The sequence below is a fragment of the Temnothorax curvispinosus genome, unplaced genomic scaffold (genome assembly GCF_003070985.1).
Source record: "Temnothorax curvispinosus isolate PA1 unplaced genomic scaffold, ASM307098v1 QBEX01008959.1, whole genome shotgun sequence".
Taxonomy (NCBI): domain Eukaryota; kingdom Metazoa; phylum Arthropoda; class Insecta; order Hymenoptera; family Formicidae; genus Temnothorax; species Temnothorax curvispinosus.
The window spans coordinates 419,173-440,431 of NW_020218739.1; the positions used below are offsets into that span (position 1 = coordinate 419,173).

Consider the following 21,259-nt stretch of genomic DNA (forward strand, 5'->3'; position numbering starts at 1 on the left):
CCAACGATAGGGGAAGGTCCGTGTGGGACCCCCTCCTTCGGCACGGCGGCTTTACTCGCGTTCCGCGCATAAGCGCTTACTCTCGGCAGTCCGGTTGAGAGTAAACGAACGAGTCGGCGTTTAGCAACGTGAGAGACGCGCACGCCGTTGTGTTGTAGGCAGCCCTCGCCTCGCAATGTATTGTCGAGTCGCGTCGCTTCCTCTCGCGCTTTTCCCCCGGTGACACGTGTGCGAGAAACGTGGCGCGTCCTCGTGATTTCGGCCGTGAGATCGCGATCATCTCGACGCCGAGAGGACACGCGATGGTGATGTCTATCTTCTCCCGTGAAATGTGAAAACGAAAAATGCGATTGTCGTAACGAGGAGTGCGCGATATTCTTCCTCGTGTTACGTGGAATCGAAAATTGCATTCTCATTCGTAGTTGTGCACCGCTTCGTGTTCTCCCGTCAACATTGTGACTGTATAAACGCCGCTCGACTGTTGCTCGACCATTTCGCGAAGCGAGGCCGCCGTGTTTACTTCGCGCGAAACTTCTCTAACGATAAGTGCATGCGTGGTGCGTTATCGCTTCGTGTTGCGTCGCGTCGTGTTGTGTCGTGTCGACGCTATCGATGAGACCTATCATCACGTGACGGTGCGACGTTTTAACCATCATTACGATCGGTTCGTCGTCTTCATCGAATGAGTTCGCGCAGTGCACGGCCGGGCTCTGTGAAACAAACGGCGAGCGTTCGGCCTCGTAGCTGCAGCTGCATAGGACTCGCTTGCGCGAGTCCGATTGTTTCGCGCCTGCGGCTGCGGTGAGAGACAGTCAGACAGTGCTGAAGGAAAAGCACCGGGGATGCGAGCGAGAGCCATGTTATTCCGAAAAGAATCACGCGGTATCGGCGCAGCGGTATCATTCATATCCAGTTTTACAGCGAGCGTCAAAATATCTTCGTTGTTTCGCGGCACGATCGATGTCCGAAATCGCGTAAACAAGTTCCGATCCTCAAGAAGGATCGTTGAATCTCGGAAATAAAGTCTTGACTCGAAATCTCGTCTTACACCGCTGAGAATTGAAGTCGAATGTCTAGAAACACGATTTTTTTACCTCACACGAAGGTTTACCTCGAAATTTTCAATAATACCGTCGTCGAACTTTTGTCTCGCTCGAATAGGCTCGCGGCACCGTGTCGGCGTTTCTATTTGTGTCACGTTTCGGGCCCGCTTTGAGAAAGATAAGGAGTTTACCGTACGTGTGTTGTGTGTTGTGTCGGGGAAATCAACAAAAGTGCGTTCGTCGGCGAGTGCGAAACTGCCGAGTGCCGAGGCTGCTAGTCGGAATTATTAATGCACTTTCCCGGCCGTGCGATGAACTAGATTCGCTCGGGCATTTGCTGCACGGGGTATTGTTAATGCAAAAACGCTTATTCACGTTTATTACGCAGGCGTGGAGAAGAAGCCTTAATTATGTAACTGAATGAGCGTCGCGTCTCTCGGTCTCGCTTCTCTTTCGGGGAAACATTACTTCGTTCTCGATTCCTCGCACGCGTGAAGGGAACGACGCGTTTTGAAATCAAAATCGAACGCCCTCATCGGCATTTTTCATTAATTATTCCATTTACTTCGAGCGTAAAATCGAGATCGCGTTTATTCACTCGGGCAATCTTTCAGCGCTGTTTAATTTCTGCGTTACAACGACATTGCGCAAAGCGAGGAACGAGATTCTGCATTCTCCTTCGACGTATTGCCCGTCCGTTTATTTCTGAAAGGAAGGAAAAAACGACTTAATGTATAACCGTTGTTAAATATGCGGAACCAGTTTGGAACTGCGCGATTTCGGCGCTACGAAATTCGACGGAACTGCACAAAGTGCCGAAACGTCTCTACATTATTTCGGCTAAATCGCCTTATAACGAGACGTAAAACGAGACTCCAGGCGGACCGGCGTCGCGGCGCGCAAAACCGGCCTCGTCACGATTTATTCGGGATCGGGATAAATAAAGCGGGGATCTTAATCAAGATCTTCGATCGGTCACGCCGTAATTAGCGACGGAACCGCGCGCGTCGATCTTTCGCCGGCGTCGTTCTAACGGCGGTGTCTACTTGGGTTTTTGCGTGATTTAATACACGTCTCGGTGTCCCTTTTTATGCGCGATATCCGCGCTAGTCTACCACTAAGCAATGCTAATCCATGTCGGCGATAAATGCCCGCGCACGTGTGCGGTAATCGGCTTGCGCGTAATAGAGGCCGATCGCGTGACGCAACCGATTCCGGGAAGCACGATGATTTCTTTCTTCTCTTTTTTTTTTTTTTAACCACGACCGTCTCCGCACGAATAATTTAAGGAATTTGAGGAACAAACTGATGTAAGCCAAACACACATTTCTTCTCTTCCGTTCCGAAAAAATGCCTGTTCTCAAGATAGGTAAATCGAGTGGAGACCGGTAAATTCAGCCAGGCTGAAAGTTGCCCGTAATCTAACATAGATCTCTTTGCGTGGCGTGATTCTTGTTTAAGCGTTTGTTATTCGAAAACGTAGTTTGTTTCTCCACGTAAAATTGGAGCGCGTTTCACTCGCAAGTGGGCTTGATGCGTTATCGCGTCGTTTCAGTTTGACTCGTTTCACTCTGCAGCTTTCGTTCCCTCGATAACAGTTCTTTCATGTAGGTACGTCAGAATCGATAATTTCGGGCTTGTTTCCTTCCGTTTTCCAAGCGTAAGATACTACGCGTCTATACATTTCCCGTCATGTTTACTCCAGAGTCTCGAGACCAAATTGTCGAAACGTACAAACATCTGCAGCTTCAAAACTTCCCGACACGGCAGTCAGCAAGTAAACTCGACGAAATTCATCTGAACGGCGCGGGCGCGCGGAGATCTGAATGAACGATGGAACTCGAGAGGAAAAGGCTCGCGAGACGATGCTATCTGTAACGTGAGAAAATGGGTTTCCCCATTAACCGATCTCGTTACGTGTAACGCCGCGCGCGTGTGAATGCACGTGCATTGTTAGTATTGTTACCGGAGAACACCGGAGCCGGTATCGAAGATATTAATAAATGGGTCGCGATCGCGCGTCGGCCGACAGCTGAGGAATCGGTTGCCTATCGCATTCTCGATTCCGGCCGGTGTTATTATTAGCGACGTGTGTAATAACAGTTCGCTTTGTTATTGGACTATCGGTCGTTGTCGGTAATGCCAGGTATGCGAATTCGTAGTTATCGGAGAAGATTGAACTGGTTCCGTGGAGAAGTCAACCGGGCATCCATCCTTCGCACGGCGAGTTTTGATTAGCGATATCTCTTAACAACGTTTCAGTGACTTTTAAATTGGTATAGGCACTTTGTTAACCGTTCAAATTTTTAGGAGTTGGATTATAACATCATCTGTTTATTAAGAAATGTAACCGTCACGAACGTAACAAATTTTAGGTGTGGGGTAATATGGAGATTAAAGCTCATTAGCGGTTTAGACACGAATGAAACTCGAGTAATACGGCAAACTCTTGAGAGCCTGCCTTGCAGGAGAAGAAGGAATCTTTACCACCGTGAACGCAACTGGATATTACGAAGCCTTTTAATGCGAGAGCGCGTGCATGCGTACAACCGCAAAGAATGCTCGAGAGGTAGATAATATGATGCCTGCGAGAAAGGCAAGAGCAAACATTAGGAACTGTTACGCCGCGCCGGCAATTTTGAAATCCGACAGGGAGAGATATATAAAGAGTGATCCAACTGCCGCTTACAGTTGCCGTTTGCCACAAATTACCAGTTTGCGTCACAATAATTCCAATAATTTTTTCCTGGATGGTTTATTAAGCGATGTCGTTTGATATTGTCGACGAGTTTCGTGATCTTTATCGATTGGATGCTCTCCTAAAAAAATTGCAAGATTGCAGAATAAATTGCAACATTTTGGAGAAAGCGGGAAGGAATAAATAAATTCGCATTCTATATGTAATCGATAAACAGCAATTTCGCAAACACTTAAATATTTAAAATCTACCTAGTTAAATTTAATGACGCTAATTATGATTATTAAAATAATGTTATTAGAAATTTAACGGCCGTGAAGCCGTTCAGGTCAGTCTTTTATTACGAATAGGTCTGTAAAACAAAATCCAGCATCGATTAATCCCCCTCTCGTTAGATCCGCGCATCCGACACGCGCGATTAGACGATCTAATGAGTGGCTCGCGTGGAGCGGCAAATTAATGAGGTATGCTCGCGGGGAATCCAATTAAGATGTAGAAATTAATTCGCCGCGAGGTGGCTCGCGCGGGAAAAGAAAAACGACTGAAGATTACTTTCACTGCGCGCACGTCGCTCGCACGTACCGCGAGTTTCCCCACAATATTTCGAGACTTTTACACTTTCTTGAGTTCGAGCGACATTCATTAGAATTCCTCGACGAATCGAAAGAGATAAATTTAAGCGCTAGTTATATCGATACATGACAGTTTAGATAACTCAGCTAATTGCGCATGATAAACGGGCTCTTTATCGCATCCTCGGAAAAATATCGTCGTAACATCTAAGATTTCTCTTTTACGATTGATTATTTGTCTTTCATTGTACTGGTTAAAGGTTAAAGAAAGATACTTATGAAGTCTCCTCTAAAAGACGCGTAATTAGACAGAAATAAATTTATTTTAAATTAAGTCACAAATTATTAAATGCGTTTTAAATATTTAATTTTTTTTCTTCAAATTAATAATTTGGTTACGACGATATTATTTTGATATTTCAGCATCTAGAAAAAAAACAAAAAAAATAAATTATAGTGCGACCGAGGACAGAGGCGAAAAAAAATTTACTCGCAACTGGTTTATTAAGATGACGATGACGCTGGCGAAATGTCAACGTTATAATTCTCCCGCGACATGTGGAGGAATTTATCCTTGCCATGCTGACTAAAGTATCGTGCACATCGATCGCGATGAACGACGCCGACGTGTTGATACCGTGCGGGCACCGTTGCCTGCATCGGGGATTAAAAAAATATCCCAGTATCGATAAGAAATTGTGGGACGCGAGCAGCAAGTGGATACTGCAATGGGATAATATAGTGAAGCATCCGGGTGCAAGGGCGAGAGGATGTCACTGCGATATCCACAAGCCGCCTTGGCTGTATCCAGATTTAGGTACATGAATTGATTCTGCTGCGCGAAGGGACGATCTTGTGACGTAGAGTTGTAATATATTAATTCACGATATACACAGATGTTTTTTATAGCAGTGATAATTTTTATTTATTGAGAGAAAACCTACATTGTCATTTTATTACAAAATCAGACGATATCGATTGAATCTGAATCGTAGGGCATAGTAAAATGTTATTTTCTCTAGATTATTATTTTGCTTTTAAATATTTAACATGTTTTTTTTTTCAAGTTTGCGCAATTTCTAAATTTTTTAATTTATTTTTGGAACTGTGTAGCGAGAAAGGGTGCGTGAATCACGATTGTGACGATTTTCTTTCTCTTTTGTTTCAGTTGGCAAAGATAGCGACGAAACCGATAGAGCGGTAAGTGTGGAATCCGAAAGACAGCTTCGTTGCATGTTTATAAATAGAAATAACATCTTGAGAGAAAAAAATAATGTTTATTGCAGATCAAATCGGCTCCCGTTAAGAGGCTGAACTTGCCTCCGAAAAGAGGTCAATTTGGGCCCGCTAAAACACCATCCTCTGCCTTAGGTATATCCAAATATTATCGAATGTATTTTACATGTCACCTTCTCACCATGTCACTTAATTACTATTGCGACTTACATCGTCAATCTGATATTCTGAATTTATTTTTTTATTTCTTTTAAGCATGATATATATGGCAAGAGTAGAACAACAGTGAAGCAAGTTTCTCTAAAATCGTTTTTCGTTAGTAGCTGTTGATGTGAAAATGACAAGTAGCAATATATGTAAATATATGTAAATACGTGGAACGAGTTATTTTTATAATTTATAAAAAGTAGACGTATTCGTGTCATATTTGGCTAGAATGTCAATGTTAAACATCGATATCACTTGTATGAAACGATAATACATAGTAGCACTGCTAATTTGTGTCGTATAAATCAGAGCTTTTTATGTGAGCAATTGTCTCGTGATTTTTACCTGAGATGTGTCTCTATGTTACATCCGAAATGTATATATGACTCAGCATTGACTCGACGTCACAGAAGCACTGGTCTCTCGTCAAACGAGGCGCACATGGGATGCCGTAATCCTTATACTTACGCTTAGTTTTAACCGCAACTGCGGCTTTACTTCTGCATTTTGTTAACAATACATTGTCAGAGAAACTCGCCAGCAAAAGGTCAACGTTATGTTGACGTTTCGATGACGAGGATACGCTAACTGTTCGCTTGCATGAAACAGCTCCTCCTGGTATTTCATCCAACACGGTCCCAAGGGCAACAACCATCAAAAGAGCTTTGTCAGTAAGATCGACAACAGGTATATCTAAATTCTATATACTATTGGCAATTACTATTCTAGAAAAGATTTTGAAAAAAATCCAGAGATATTTCCGATCGAGAGAAAATAACTGCATAGATAATCGCGCTGTTGATATAATTTAGAACCCTAGATGTCAATAATTTCTGCAACACAGAGTGTTGTCAATAAATTATATCAATTTTTCCCTAATTAGGATAATGAATGCCCTGCGCGTTATTGCTTCTTGATCAGTCATACGCTTTTCATCTCTATAACTTTACACGTAATTACACAGTGCTTATTTATTATCACGTGCAATCATCATTTTTTGTTGATCTGTAATGCATTTCGCGATCGCTTGAGCACTGTTCACAGCAATTTGTGTAACTTTTAGAATTAGTATCATATTCACTGATAGTTTCTGAAAGTGTAAAGCATGAAGAGTATAGTTTTTATAAACAATTGTTATTCTTTAGCGTACATGTACATATCCGCATTGAAGTGAATATAAAGAAAACTATCATTACCTGTCCAGCGCAAGCCGGAGCCGTCGACGAAGAATGCTTTATTACTTCGTTCGAGGACGTGCCTACCGTCAATCTGTTCTCGGCGAAGGATCTTGAAGAACAGATGAAGGTCATCAGGGATACTGTGGGTGACGATAAAAAGGACTGGAAACAGAGGATGGATAGCGTATGTATTGCGAGAAAACGAGATTTTCTTTTCGTGGCCTGACAATTTTTTATACATTGTCTTTTCTATTTTTTTTATTTTTTTTCCCCTAGATGAGAAAGTTAAGAGCCATTATACTCGCTGGTGGCACTAACTATGAAAACTTCCACGAGTGCCTAAAGAACGCACAGCGACCATTCGAGCAGGCATGCACCGACCTTAGATCCCAAGTAGTGCGAGAGGCGTGTATAACTCTCGCTTTTCTGAGTCAGAGCCTGAAGAACAAATTCGCCAATTTTGGCGAGGCGGTTTTGCTCACATTAATGAACCTCATACAGAACAGTGCCAAGGTAAGTCTCACGGAATGCTAGATCTCTGCTACGTTTAGATCCTATTATTGTTCAAATCGCTATATTCAGTCTAATTACGTATCTTTACTACGAACACTTATACCTCGTAGAATTTTACGACGTTCGCGTGTCCATTACTTTTTACGTAATCCATAGAAGATAAGAATTTAATTACACTTGCCATTTTCACGGTAACTAGGTCGTGGCGTCAGCCGGTGCGGTGGCAGTTCGCTTTATCCTTCAAAATACCTACTGCAGTCGATATGTGCCTATTATTATATCATGCGTGAACAGCAAGAGCAAAGATATTCGCAGGGCGTCCTGGGAATATCTGGCTTTAATCCTGCAGACCTGGCCTACGCAGATATTGCAGAAGCACATAACAATATTGCCGGACGCGATCAAAAAGGGTATCGCGGATTCCGACGCGGAAGCGCGAGTCTTTGCCAGGAAGTAAGTAGTCCTTTGTGGACGGATAAGTTCCAACGATGCCTGCCTTCGTTTACGACGAGGTCAATTTAATAACGTTGATAATTTTATCGTTTTTTATAGCTCATACTGGGCACTTAGAAATCACTTTCCAGAGCAGGCTGAAATACTACTTAATACCTTGGATGCGTCGTACAAACGCTCCTTGATGTCTCTGAGCAATAGCGGCAGTAGTAACAGCTTAAATGTCGTAGCTAATGCGAGATCGTCGAGCGTTAGTCCACGTACAGCCAGACCTGTGATGAGCGCGGCAGGTAAGGACTTCCGCTTGTTTATTACCTCGATAAAACGCTCCATTAAAACGGATTACGTTGCGATTGAATATATTAATGTTACTCGTGTTGCGATCCTAATATAAAGGACTTGTCACTCTGTTTTCATGCTGCTTTGCGACTTCTTCTCTTCTTTACATTAAACATATGAAGGTAGTACGGAAAATTTGCATCAGACCACGGGTCAACCGCACGGTCCGCTCAGACGTACTCCGTCCTTGCCTCGGTCTTATCGTCAATCTGGTATCCCGATACTACAAAGACCAACAGACAGTCACTGTAATTGTTCTATCGTCATTTTCTTCAGAAATAGATCGCACTTTGTACATGTCGTTACGTCACATTGCAAAGAAAGATGCACAAACGGAACTGTTATCGTTGATTTTCTGTTTTTTTAATCTTGCACAGAAGTTGTAAAGTAGAAGTTGATGTAAACGTAAAGCTGATACTCCGCAGAATTAATTTGTCTTGTACTTCTGCAGATCGAGGTACGCCAGGAGTTAGGTCCACCAGCGCGATTGATTTGCAAGCTGCTCAGAGAGCGAAAGCGAGATTGATGTACGCGAATATGAGCAGACAGAAAGCAGCAGCAGCACTTCGTAAGTAATATTTTATTAAATTCACCATGAAATCAAAAGATAAAATTGAGCACTGGAATAACTCTTAATCGATGCATATGTAATGAATACTGTATTTTATATTGAATCAGCTCGTCCTAGTAAATCTCCGGATCCCAATGCGGTTGCTAGCCCAGAAAGAATAGCAAGGACGAGGACAAGAGTGTCGGGAGTTTCACAATCCCAACGTACGTTTTGTAATTTTCTGTGAAAGAAAAAAAGAGACGTGCAACGGTGAATCTTTAACGAATTCTTTTTTTTACAACAGCTAGTAGTAGATCGGGTTCCCCGTCGTCCAGATTAAGTTACGCCACGTATAATCGCGAAGGCGAATCACTGATAGGCAGACCAAGGCGATTATCCGGACACGCCATTAGCAGCACAAGTAATAGTCGCGAGCCCAGTCCACAGAGATTCGGAATAGACAGGAGTTTCGCGAGCAAACTGAGGTAAGTACAATAATTTCGTTTATCGCAAATACTGTGAATTCATGTAATTATAATACGAATTATTTAAATTGATAGAGGGAGGAATCTACACATGTCGCCGACAGACAGCACTAGGCCGCCAGTTATGGCGCAGAAAATGCTGCAGAAGTCACGCGAAGCGGAGTCCGCTTTAGCGGACGCTCTAACTTTCGATAGTATCGATAACTACACCAGAATACCGGGCAACAAAGGGGATCACAGTGACGACAGCGAAAACAGCAGCATATGCTCGGAAAGAAGCATGGACGGTTTTAGACGAGCTAGTGATGTAAGTGCAAGTTTTTATTAGCAAATCAAAAAAATAAGAAAGTAACGCACTCTCGTTGGCTTCAGTATTTGATTTTTGTTACTTCGATCAAAAAATGGACATATATCACATTATAGAATCGAAGTTACATATGTTTATTGTTAAATTAATTTTTTCTTGTAAGCTAGCACACACGCGTTTACGAAGAAGAAATTGACGAACATTGTCACACATTATCTCATATGTCATGCTACATTAATATTGCAAATTTACACACGTTTTGATAAGATAATAGATTCACCGCTTTTTATAATTGATTGGTTAACGCTTATACACAATAGATTTTATTTTAATTTTTACTTTTACACTTTTACAACTTAATTTTATTTCAATTTTAACAGCATGCAAAAATTAATATGCAGATTTTACAAATGAATATTCCTGTTTTACAATTTAATAGAGAATTTTTGTCAAGATATAAAATAAATTTATTTTACTATTTTATTATTTACGTGAATCAGGTTTTCCTTAAGAAGAAAACGAGAATACTTCTATAATGCATAAAGCTTTTAGCACTGTATGATAATGTAGCTAATGCATGTTTGGTTTTTTACTTTTGGTTTTGTTGCGGCGTATTTGTTTGGTTTGGACTAACGCGACACGCCGTTCTGTTCTCCACATCTCTCCATCGCCCATCTACCCATTAGTCGTTCTCATGGAGTGGCTCTCAACCGAGACTATATCGTGATCTATGGGATCAGTCTATCCCGAAGGTTTGTTAAATTCCTTTCTTTTTATTTCTGCACATTCAAGTAAAACTGACTTAATAGTTATCTTTAAATCAATTAGTGCAGCAATTGATATGTTGATATTATAAAAGGAAAGGACTTATTTTGTGAACATTTTTCTTTTTGTTACTTATTTTTTACATCAATTTTTTAGAATACAATTATGTATTAACGTTGAAATTTTTAAAGAAATAAGCAACAATTTTTTCTCATTTTACAGGACATCAAAGAGATTATTGAAAACTGTGCTCACAAACATTGGGGAGACAGAAAGGAAGGCTTAGTGGGTTTACAACATTATTTGAGCAGCGGAAATACTTTGACACCAACGGATTTGCGTAGAGTGACGGATATTTTTACAAAAATGTTCATGGATTCTCATACCAAGGTGTTCAGTTTGTTTTTGGACACGTTGAATGAACTAATTATTACTCACAACGAAGGTCTTGGCGACTGGCTATACGTTTTGTGCGCGAGGCTTCTTAATAAATTGGGTACCGATCTATTGGGATCTATACAAACAAAAATTCACAAAACGCTTGACGTTGTGAGGTGAGGATTTATATGAGTTTTATGCGCGTAATACCGTATTGTCTGTATCATCGAGTTTATTGCGACTATTGAATTTTCTACATATATGTATATGTAATGATTTGTCCAGAGACTGTTTCCCGGGCCAACAGCTTCTACCGGCTGTGATGAGGTATCTGACAGATCCAACACAAACACCAAATTCTCGCGTGAAAGTAGCAGCATTGACTTTTATCACGCAGATCGCTGAAACGGCAGAACCGTCCGCGCTGGGCAGTTCTGCAGCGACAGCACTTGCACGGCTGCTCGACTGGTCGAATGACGGTAAAAGCCACGACGTGAGGAGGCACGCGCAGAACGCTGTGATATCACTTTACAATCTCAATCCGCCTCAAGTTACTATGATACTTTCCGAGTTACCAAAATACTATCAAGTGCGTGGAATAAACTTAGCATTGGTTTACTCATCAGCGTTTCTTCCCTTATTCTCGTGCTGAATCATTGTTTTTCTTTCTTTAGGAAACAGCCTGGCCTCTGGTGCAGAACCACCTGAGGAAATCGTCCGCTTCTAGTAATCCGGCATCACCCGGTACACCACCGCCCAGAGCGCAGAACTCGCCTGCTCGAACAAAAGCGAAAAACGACGTTAAAGCAGACGCGAAGACTGAAATCGATGGAGGGGACGAGAATTTGGAAGAAGTATACAAGTACGTGGTCAACGTTTTGACATGTTAAATTTGCAATACTAAGTCTAGACGCTTTATAATTTCGAAACATCTTAATCTTTTAAAGTTCTCCTTCTAGATCTCTGCGGCGCACGACTGCCGAAATCCAAAATTACGGTTTTGAACGTTTGGAAAGAGCCACTACCAGCAAAGACAGCGGTATCAGCAATATGGCGGATGTAGAAGAGAGAATGGAAGGTCTTACGTTATCCAATTCTGTAAGCTTAATAAGATAAATAGCATGACAAAACAAAAACGAACCACAAAGATCTAAGGTCATTTTAATTATTGTTTTCAGGGTCGATCTTCGTCCGTTTCCTCACCGACGCAACGAGGACGATCTGTTAGTAACATAACGGTGAACGGATCCGATACAATTGCCGGTGATTTGATTCTACCTCAAGAGAATAATGGTTACAAAACGCACGGTATGTGCTTAATTTTTTTAATTGTTATGTGCAGAAAGATCTGCACATAATAAAACCGAAATATCTAACGTTATTTCGTATTCAGGATCATCACCAGATTCGACAAACAGACCAGACATCGTACCAGAAATCGTAGACAATATGGTTAAAACTCTGCAATCAAAAGAGGCGCAAACTGCGGAGAAAGTGTCATCGTTGCAAGAATTTCAATTATATGTTCGCGAAGGCGATTCCTCATATATTAAACGAAATTTCAAGTATGTCACGATGGAACTCTGGCGTATCTTACATGGCGATCTAATCTTGATAATTTAACAATTTTCTAATATTTCAGAAAAGTGCTCAAAGTTTTGTTAGACAGCTTATCCAACGATGGCAAAGTGGTACAAGTAGAAGTGCTGCAAACGTTAATCGATATGCTTAAATGCTCCGATCTGATAGAAAGCTTTTCCTCTTATAATGAGTTATTAGTACTGAAAGTTATCTACGCCTACAAATCGGACGATCAAAAGGTCGATTCTTCCAGCGGTAGCGGCGGTAGATCTCCAGTGAGTATTGATTTCGTTTAATTTTTTAATTAACAACAATTAGCAGAGTTATATATTTATGGCGCCGTTCATAATAGGTCCATTGGAACGCGGAGAAGTGCGCGGCGACGATGGCGATGGTTTTGAAGCCGGAACAAATTATCCATTTGGTCTCCACTATAATCGCTACGGAATCGTATCCATTGAATATGGGCGCGATAAAAATGTTGCACAAGGTGGTGGAGCATTGGGGTCGCGAAGCTATCGAACCTCACCTTGCCAAGGTTATGCCTGGCCTTATTAAGGTGAGTAAACTTCTGCAAAACTTGTACTTCGCGTTATATAAATTTTTTGTACTATATACTGATTGTATTGCATTTTTCTTTGTAGGCTTACGACGACGCCGAGAGTGCGGTTCGCAAGAGCGCGGTCTTCTGCATGGTGGCGATCCACGTTGCTGTTGGCGAGGAGGTTCTGAAGCCGCATCTGAGCTGCCTGTATTCCAGTAAGCTTAAACTGCTGAACATCTACATACAGCGCGCACAGCAACAGGCGAATAGTCAACCCGCGAGTCCACGTAGCAACAGCAAGAATTAACTAACATCCAATACCACGACTCTCAGGGTCGCGATACTTAAGAGATTCGCCCGTTTCAGCGCGCGGCATGAGCGAATGCTTGTTAGCTTTCTCAGTAAGTCCGATCCGTCATGATGGTCGACGTAACGACGGTTTTAACAATATGACTCGGAAGTTTTGATACGATAGAGACTGATGTGTGTATATGTGTGTATGTATGTGTGTGTGCGTCACTTCGCGACGGCGTGCGAGTCGCTGTCTGAGACGGTGATGTGTGCGGAATCAGCGTAACGATAATCGTCTGATGTTACGTTTATCGAATTTGTTTATAGAAGATTAAGGGCGTCTTATACATGTTGGTTAATTCTTATTAAGAAAGTAAAGCTTGTGCAAAAAGAATTCGTAACACGCGGTTCACCGATTTCTTTCGTCTTTTATGAGTATGAAACAGCTGAATTGTACGATTTATTGTATAAGTACATTTAAGTGAGCGTGTCACGCAATAACTTCGGTTAGCAGATACGTCCTCAAAAAATATCGTTCCATAATACGCTCACTCGAGGTTTACTCTGTGGAAAATATTTATAATATTACATTTTCGTTTGCGAAGTGAACGGCTTCTCGATTCGTTTAAATTTGCTAATCGCTTTTTTATTTTTCTTACCACGATACTGTACATACGATGATGATCTATGCGAGCTATGTCGTGTTTTATGGTGCGGAGCTACAGTATTCGGGAAGTACAGTATTTCTGTTGATACAGACATGGCCAAGCTTTTATTTCCATTTTCGCAAGCTACGGGATTGATACATGTTTTTCCTCCCGGTTTTTCAAACCTTCCATCGTCATGAGAAAATTTAGCGAGACAAATGGTAAACTGAGGGGAACACGATGCAACATTACTGTCTGTGGACAATGAGTTCAATATTTCTCATAGTGCACGGTCGAACACTAATCATGCGGATTAATCAGCAAACGTTAAATATATATGCTTGTTTACATTTAGTACCGAATCTACGTCTAGCGTTGACGCGTAATCGCACGTCCGGCGATACGTCGTGACGCACCTCACAGCAACGATACGTGATAAAGGAAAAGTGGAAAGTGTATAATTTATTCGTTTGAAATCTACGTGCTAGTCAGATTCCCAAGGACGCACAATGACGTAAAAGACACAAACAGAATAGTCGAGTCTTTTTTGACGAACCATGCATAGACACAGAAATAATACATACATACAAAAAAGCATATGTGTGTGAGAGAGAGAGAGAAAGAGAAAAGCGCGATTTTAATGTGAGAGAATGAGAGATTTGCGTGGCTGAGAGATTAGCGCGTGTTTAAGAAGCAAGCATAAATAAAGTAGCAGTGGTTAGTAAATTGATCTGCTCGAGATTAAAGTTAACACTTAACTATTCATCACGTTGCCAATAATTGAACACTAAATCAAACGCTAACTTAACGAGTTTAGTAACACTTTGTGCCATTGTCGTTTCTGTTTACTGTATAAGAGAAAAAATTATATGTTATATATTCTACAATGTAGATCACCCCTTTTGTCCTTTCTTACTATATATATTTAATCGAGATACGATATAAGGATAATAAATCTAATTTTATTATGAATTTGTCAAGGCGGATCATTAAAATATTATGAAATATCAGAAAAAAATTTTTTTTGGAAACGAGCGTGAAAATAAATATACCGGACTTAAACAGGTAGAGAAACGTGGAGTCACTTACAATAAGATGCAAATGTCTGATAATACCTCGATAATTCAGCGTGACAACGCGGTGGTAATTTACGTCTACGAATACAATACGGCCAAATAGTGCCAAAGAAAATGCAAAATACCTGAAACGAATAGAATGAAGAGTAAATTTGAAAGGGGAAACACGAGACAGACTGTATTTCTTTTACTTGGTGCCTTTGGCGTCGACGCGACGGGATTGATTGAATAGTCTTTCAGCATTCACCTATAGGAACAATTTCGCGGGTAGCACAGTCGAGATTATAGAGGAGAAAGATACGCACGAGGTCTTCGACTGTTGCCGACGTCGTATAAAATGAACCCTACTTCGCGATAAAGAAAAAAAAATGAAAATTAAAAAGATCTTATCGATTATTCTCGTAGCATAGAGAAATTCTAGACTCGATATTTTTCCCATTCTGCGCTCCGAATAGAATCTCGAAAGTACATTTCACGAATAGATATTTATTCCACACGCGTGTATTACTCTGCGCTTGTGCGACACTTTGTTTAAAATGCTGAATTGTCAAATTATTGTCGAGAAATAATGGTTTAATAATGGTTTTTCGATAGCTCTCGTAGGAAGAGACGAGACGGATCCTCGTTGCGCATTTAAGTGATCGATATACCGCGCGGCGTTCCGATTGAGGGATTTAATAATTCTGCGCCTTTAAATCCGCTGAAGATCCAAATGCGCTGTTGAGTAACGGGCCCCCTGCAAAATTAAGTGTATGAAATTAAAGGGTTCACCGCAAGAATCGAGCAAATCGTTGATTCGCAAGATCCATCTTAAATATACATACATACACACACACACACACACACACACACACACACACACACACATATATATATATATATATATATATATATATATATATATATATGCATGCGACGTGTATATACTTGATATGCATCCTGCGAATGTTGCCTTCTTGCGCTGAACTCCGAGTTTTCGATGTCGTAAGACTTCGCCCGGCGATCCATTTGACTTCACGCCGATTTTAGGGCATGGCCTGTGTGACGTGTACCGGTTGTGTGTGTATATATATACATATTATGCGATATATAATGCGTAGAACGTGTAATTATATTATACGTAAAATATAATAATTGATATACAGATTAGGTAGCTCGTCGTCACTGCCAGCAGCGTTGGTCGTGCTGAGGATAACGAGGCTCTCTCACAGCCAGACTCTGCGTGGTGATCGTGTTTATCGATTCGCTTGTTCTGTTAAGTTTTACGAGCGTTACTATTATTATTATTAATATTATACCGATACTCGACTTGCGTTGTAACTGTAACTCGATGCGTGTGTGATATACATGAGGATTTGGGCGGTGAGCGTCACGAACGATCCTCGGCGAGCAGCCCCTCCTTCCTTTTCTTCTCACGCGAACGCGAGCCGGATCGTTCGGTCGCTTACGGAGAGCCGTAGAATGTAAGCCTCTTGCGTTATCATTTTAATGTTTGTTAACATCCGCTGTTAACTGTCCCGCTCGCGCATAATAAATTTCGTCGTTAAGCGTTTCTGTCGTGTCGCCCCCCGCCCCCTGCTCCACGTGCACGCTACCGCGTCTCTTCTTTTTTTTTCTTTTGCATCCGACAAATCGTGGTTTCGTTCGTCCGCTTCGATCGACGCGTTGATTATCCTCCGCGATTTAACTATCGAAAAAACAATCCCATGTGCGTGCGCGATGGTCGACCAACGGCGCGACTCGCGCGATTCGCTATACGACGCTTGTTTCTGAAATTCGAGAAGTCATTATAATATGATACCTTAGACCTGAAATTCTTCGACGGCGTGGCGGAGAAAGCTCAATTTGAAGAGCTTGATTCCCTGAGCAAGTACGTGGAAGTAGTGATTATTTATGAAATAAAGAGCGTATATTGTGCTAATTATTTTTCGTTGCCATGAAAATTTTAAACGGTCGATTAAGTTTATATTTGACATATTAAAAAAAAAAAAGAGTGCGATGATCATAGCGGATTCTCGAGATCAACGTTGTTCTCCATCGTCGTATCGCTTCTCGCGCTCATTTCTCTCCCGTAGAAAATAATACGCGCGTGATATCGAGGAACGTAAGCCACCCCCGAAGCAAACGAGCGCGAACGAACCGCGCTCAGTCCGCGGATCCGGCTCGACGCAGCCTCGACGCAGAGACGAGATGCCCGAGAGAAGGAATAAAATAATGAATAAAACGCGAAGAGGAGAAGCTCGAAATTTTTTCACGCCGATAAATCTGAATAATAAGCCACCGTCGCGACGATATTACACTGTATAATTGTTATTGTAATTGCCAACTTGACATAATAAAGCATTGCTACGAGACGCCGGCCATTACTGCTCCCCGCATTTTCGTTCGCGAGTTGTCGTCTTTCCTTCTTTCTTCAGTATGAAGATCGCAAAATATGTAGCTGAGTTTGGCAATTGCAATAGCAATTTCTGTCATTGTTCGCTCGCTCGTTTCACTCGAGACCCACCAGGATGTTCCAAAAGTCTCCTGAAAAAATAAACGTTTAGTCCCAACCCGGTCTTTTTAATCAATCCCGCATTTTTTTTTATCGAAACTTTATTATGAAGAATTAGCCCAAGTGCGATATTTATTAAGCGATTTCATCCTTTGTGAGGTCGTAATCAAATTAGGCCAAGTGCTTTGTATTACAAACGCTTTATTAAACTGTTCAATATAAACAATGGCATCGTGTATACTGTATATTGTAGTAGAAGCTCATATAACGATACGATGTACATCGACCTAAATATCATCACGTATACACGAAGAAGAGCGGCAGAACGAGGAGAAAATCTCTTTGTTCCAAATTCACGCGTTTTTGCGACATTGATAGCACATCTCGCCAACACTTCGGAAATTCGTACAACACGATCTTTGAATAAGAATTTTTCGCTGTGAAAAGATATAAATTCACAGAAAGATCTTTTTGAGTCGTAAACGAATACCAGAAAGTATTTCGCTATGGATAAATTGGGTATTAATTAAAACTCGTTCATTTCGCGGGAAATAAGAAAAACAAGAAGTGAGAAAACAGTATCACATGTGATAAAAGTAAGTTCGTTGATGGCCGGTTGCATCGAGCTTGGCTTCATCGATTCCTTCGTTTCTTCCTACCGGAACGATCGGTTAAACGGTGGCCAAACATGGGACGTTATTCATAGACTCGCAGAGAAGATCGGACTATGAATATCGTTTATAATCGCGATGAAACCGGTCATCGGTCGGAGATGAAATTTGTCCTGCACAGCACCGGTGAACGGTACCAAAAGTCGCCAAGCGCGAGCCGAAAATCGTGGGAGGTTCGTCTTTTGTTTTAGCTATTACATTCGTGTATGGCATATCGTATTTTAATGTATAAAAATAAAAAGTTCGGCTCGCCGGTCCTTCCGGTATATCGACGAGTGCCGTTCATCGGGTTTACTCGACGATTTTCTCCTTTAAAGTCTATTTAGACGGAACGATCTTGCAAAATTGTGTAAGGCCAGATCCACGTAATAATTTAATTATTCGATTACAATTTAATTAAATGACAATGTAGTTATTTTTTAATTACATATCTGATTGTTGAGACGTGAGTGACAAACGTACGATTATATCCATGTCGCTGTTTTTTGTTGAAATTCATCTGCGCGATATGAATGGAATATGAATGTTTTGAATTCTGCAACGTCTTGCGATCACCATTGCGAGTGGTTTTCGAACAATGTCTCGCTCCGTCTAAATGGTTCTTAATGACGCTAAACTAATAGAGAATTCGGGCGCTTGCACTAGTGCACACTGAGTGCGCACTAAAGCTTGTTTATAATCTATTCTTATATTTAAAGTCATTTAAATACACATTTAAAAACTTTTTAGCCAATAAAACAATCTGTATATGGGTCTATATGGATGCTGTACAAATCATTTTACAGACTAAGAAGTATTTGAGATGATCTGTAAATATAACAATTGATTAAGAACAAGCCTTAGTGCGCACTCAGTGTGCACTATATAGCGCAAGCGCCCGAAATCGCTATAAATATCTCTTGAATGATCTAAGTATCTGTCCTAAGTAAACGGCGCCACACGTGAACGGATTATCCGCTTAATAAATCCACTCGATCGCAGCGAGTTCGCGAAACTCCATACTTATTCCTTGAGGAGGAATGTTCAATCAGAAAATTTATCAGGCATCGCTATATATATTTTAGATTTTTCGCAGAAAAAAATAAATAAAGATTCAGCGGTGCATAATTTACCCCGCTGTACATGTGTTACGTAAATATTAAATTTGCTATAGCTAGACGATTTGAAAATCGTCCATGTTAATGTTTGTAAATTATTTCATCATTTCTCGAAGCCCCGTTGAAGTAAAACTACGGCGAAATCGAGCGACAGATAAAAAAAAGCGGAGAATCCTTATCGCGATCGATTCTGCGATAATAATCTAAACAAAAACGGCTGATAAATTTATTCCACAGGGTATTGTGAAAGACCCAAATTAACATTCAATGACGAACTTTGTTCTAATTTAGACGCGTCACCGAAGGAATTATGTTACGGATGCGCGAACGATACGCGATATATATGTTGCTTCGTAAACTGAAATCGAATTATTTTTTTACTACGGATTTCAAAAAGAAGACGACTATTGAAATTTTGGAGAGTCTAGATGCACAAATCAAAGACATCCAACAGTATGGGCAGACTACGGAGCAGAGACACAAGAAGATGGTTGGAACCATCATCATCTATGGAGTTATCCTTTATATTATGACAGCATACATCTTTTACTTTTGTTTCTTCCCAGCTTCGTTGTACGATCAGCTCTTTTATATAACACATTTTTTTTTTTTTTTTTTTTTAGATGTTCTTGTGGCAAGACATACTCTCGGTAGTTTGCCATTGCCTTCCGAGAGGAGAACGAGCGAATAAAATTTTCTAGCTCTACCGGGAATCGAACCCGGGACCTTTGGCTCAATAGACCAGTGCGTTGTCTACTGTGGCCACGCTCGTCCTCAATTTCAAGTAAGTTTGATAAAAATAAAGAAGTAAGCACACAAACGCGCGCGCGGGGAAACGTAAATGAAGTAAATTATAAAGTATGTTGACTTTTTCTTAACACATAATGAGAGCTAGAAGTGTAAAATATCTTTTTAGATCATAGATGTAATTGTCAATTGAAACATTGCTATTAATAGAAATCGTTGCTATAATTTAAAAATAACAAATATATGATTGTTGGTAATATACGTAATGAAACTTATAGACTTTTCTTATCTAAGTTTTGATTATATAGCAGTTGCAAGACAATTTGTGGAAAATGTATGACGATTCTATACTTATGATTATAAACGATCGTTATCACGCCGATAGCTTCTAGATTAAATATAGTATCGTAATAAACAGGAAATCTGAGAATGCGCTCTATATTGTGTTACTTATGATTACACTCTATTGTGATTCTAGATAGGCTAATGAAACTCATGATTAATGTATATCGGCTCGTATTCGACCTTAATGTAACTGTGAATTGTAAAAATGAATGTGTGATTGTTTCTCATATTATAACCTGCGACATCAGATCGGCATCATAATACTGTAACGATAATCCTCACGCGAAATTCTTGAAAGAAAAATTGGAGGCACTATGCTTGGACGTTCTCGCGCGGAGCGCGATTCTTTGTGAAACGCAAATCTTGCGTTTTTTTTTAATTATTATCTTCCTCTCTTTCTCTCTCATTACGTAATAACGTTACATTAATAATATATCTCGACATGTTTTATCAGCTCTAATCCAGCGAGAAGCGGAACATTGGAGAAATATTTTACGCTCGCCTTTTATCGCCCACATCTACGATAATGGCAATACGTGTCGCGCGTGAGTGTTTAGATCAACTTTGAATTATTCAACAATAAGTGAGAATAAATGAAAGCAACGAGACGCGACGTTATATTCGTAGCTGAGTTTTAGCTTCGCAATTCATTTCTTCGCATTTCATTTATCATCCCGTTCGTAAAGTTGTGCACCCTTCCGAATATTCCCGTCGGTTTTTCCGCCAGATGCGATTCAAATAAATTCGAACAAATTATAATTTAAAGTCGTACGAATAAATTTTACTAATTATATCATTAATATCAAAATGACGTTTTGCATAGCTAAGTATATCTCGAGCGTGCGGTTCAACGCACGTAGTTATTAGCAATTTGTCGTGTAAGAGTCGAGACTAAGTGCGAGATTTGGGTATCTAATATTTCTCCGTCACTTTTTTCCGAAACAACTCAAACTCTACATTTATACAAAATTCGCGGTTGGCGGATCGCAATAAAAGAAAAAAGAGGAAAATAAGAGAGAGAGAGAGAGAGAGAGAGAGAGAG

General features: G+C 40.7%; 2 protein-coding genes across 14 annotated transcripts in view; one reads left to right on the forward strand and one right to left on the reverse strand.

Moving 5' to 3' along the window:
- LOC112458506 (CLIP-associating protein 1-A) overlaps positions 1 to 17,415 on the forward strand; it is a 36,698-nt gene extending 19,283 nt beyond the window's left edge. The window contains exons 1-24 of one of the 13 annotated variants that reach the window (XM_025022185.1): positions 84 to 801; positions 4,771 to 5,130; positions 5,482 to 5,513; positions 5,600 to 5,684; positions 6,366 to 6,443; positions 6,961 to 7,118; positions 7,211 to 7,447; positions 7,647 to 7,900; positions 8,000 to 8,190; positions 8,362 to 8,487; positions 8,691 to 8,807; positions 8,918 to 9,013; positions 9,094 to 9,274; positions 9,350 to 9,581; positions 10,268 to 10,333; positions 10,569 to 10,900; positions 11,010 to 11,313; positions 11,399 to 11,586; positions 11,672 to 11,822; positions 11,903 to 12,032; positions 12,118 to 12,289; positions 12,367 to 12,580; positions 12,658 to 12,864; positions 12,950 to 17,415. In XM_025022185.1, coding sequence (XP_024877953.1) covers positions 4,893 to 5,130; positions 5,482 to 5,513; positions 5,600 to 5,684; positions 6,366 to 6,443; positions 6,961 to 7,118; positions 7,211 to 7,447; positions 7,647 to 7,900; positions 8,000 to 8,190; positions 8,362 to 8,487; positions 8,691 to 8,807; positions 8,918 to 9,013; positions 9,094 to 9,274; positions 9,350 to 9,581; positions 10,268 to 10,333; positions 10,569 to 10,900; positions 11,010 to 11,313; positions 11,399 to 11,586; positions 11,672 to 11,822; positions 11,903 to 12,032; positions 12,118 to 12,289; positions 12,367 to 12,580; positions 12,658 to 12,864; positions 12,950 to 13,156 — 3,996 coding nt within the window. In that variant the 5' untranslated portion in view covers positions 84 to 801; positions 4,771 to 4,892 and the 3' untranslated portion in view covers positions 13,157 to 17,415. Of the gene's footprint in view, positions 1 to 83; positions 802 to 4,736; positions 5,131 to 5,481; positions 5,514 to 5,599; positions 5,685 to 6,365; positions 6,444 to 6,960; positions 7,119 to 7,210; positions 7,448 to 7,646; positions 7,901 to 7,999; positions 8,191 to 8,361; positions 8,488 to 8,690; positions 8,808 to 8,917; positions 9,014 to 9,093; positions 9,275 to 9,349; positions 9,582 to 10,267; positions 10,334 to 10,568; positions 10,901 to 11,009; positions 11,314 to 11,398; positions 11,587 to 11,671; positions 11,823 to 11,902; positions 12,033 to 12,117; positions 12,290 to 12,366; positions 12,581 to 12,657; positions 12,865 to 12,949 lie in introns of those variants that run through there. The other 12 variants (XM_025022184.1, XM_025022186.1, XM_025022177.1 and 9 more) reach the window with 12 other exon arrangements.
- Positions 17,416 to 19,756: 2,341 nt separating this feature from the next.
- Positions 19,757 to 21,259, reverse strand: part of LOC112458508 (facilitated trehalose transporter Tret1-2 homolog) — a 19,131-nt gene continuing 17,628 nt past the window's right edge. The window contains exon 10 of the mRNA XM_025022190.1: positions 19,757 to 21,239. The gene's annotated coding sequence lies outside the window, so the exon portion shown is untranslated. The remainder of the gene's footprint in view (positions 21,240 to 21,259) is intronic.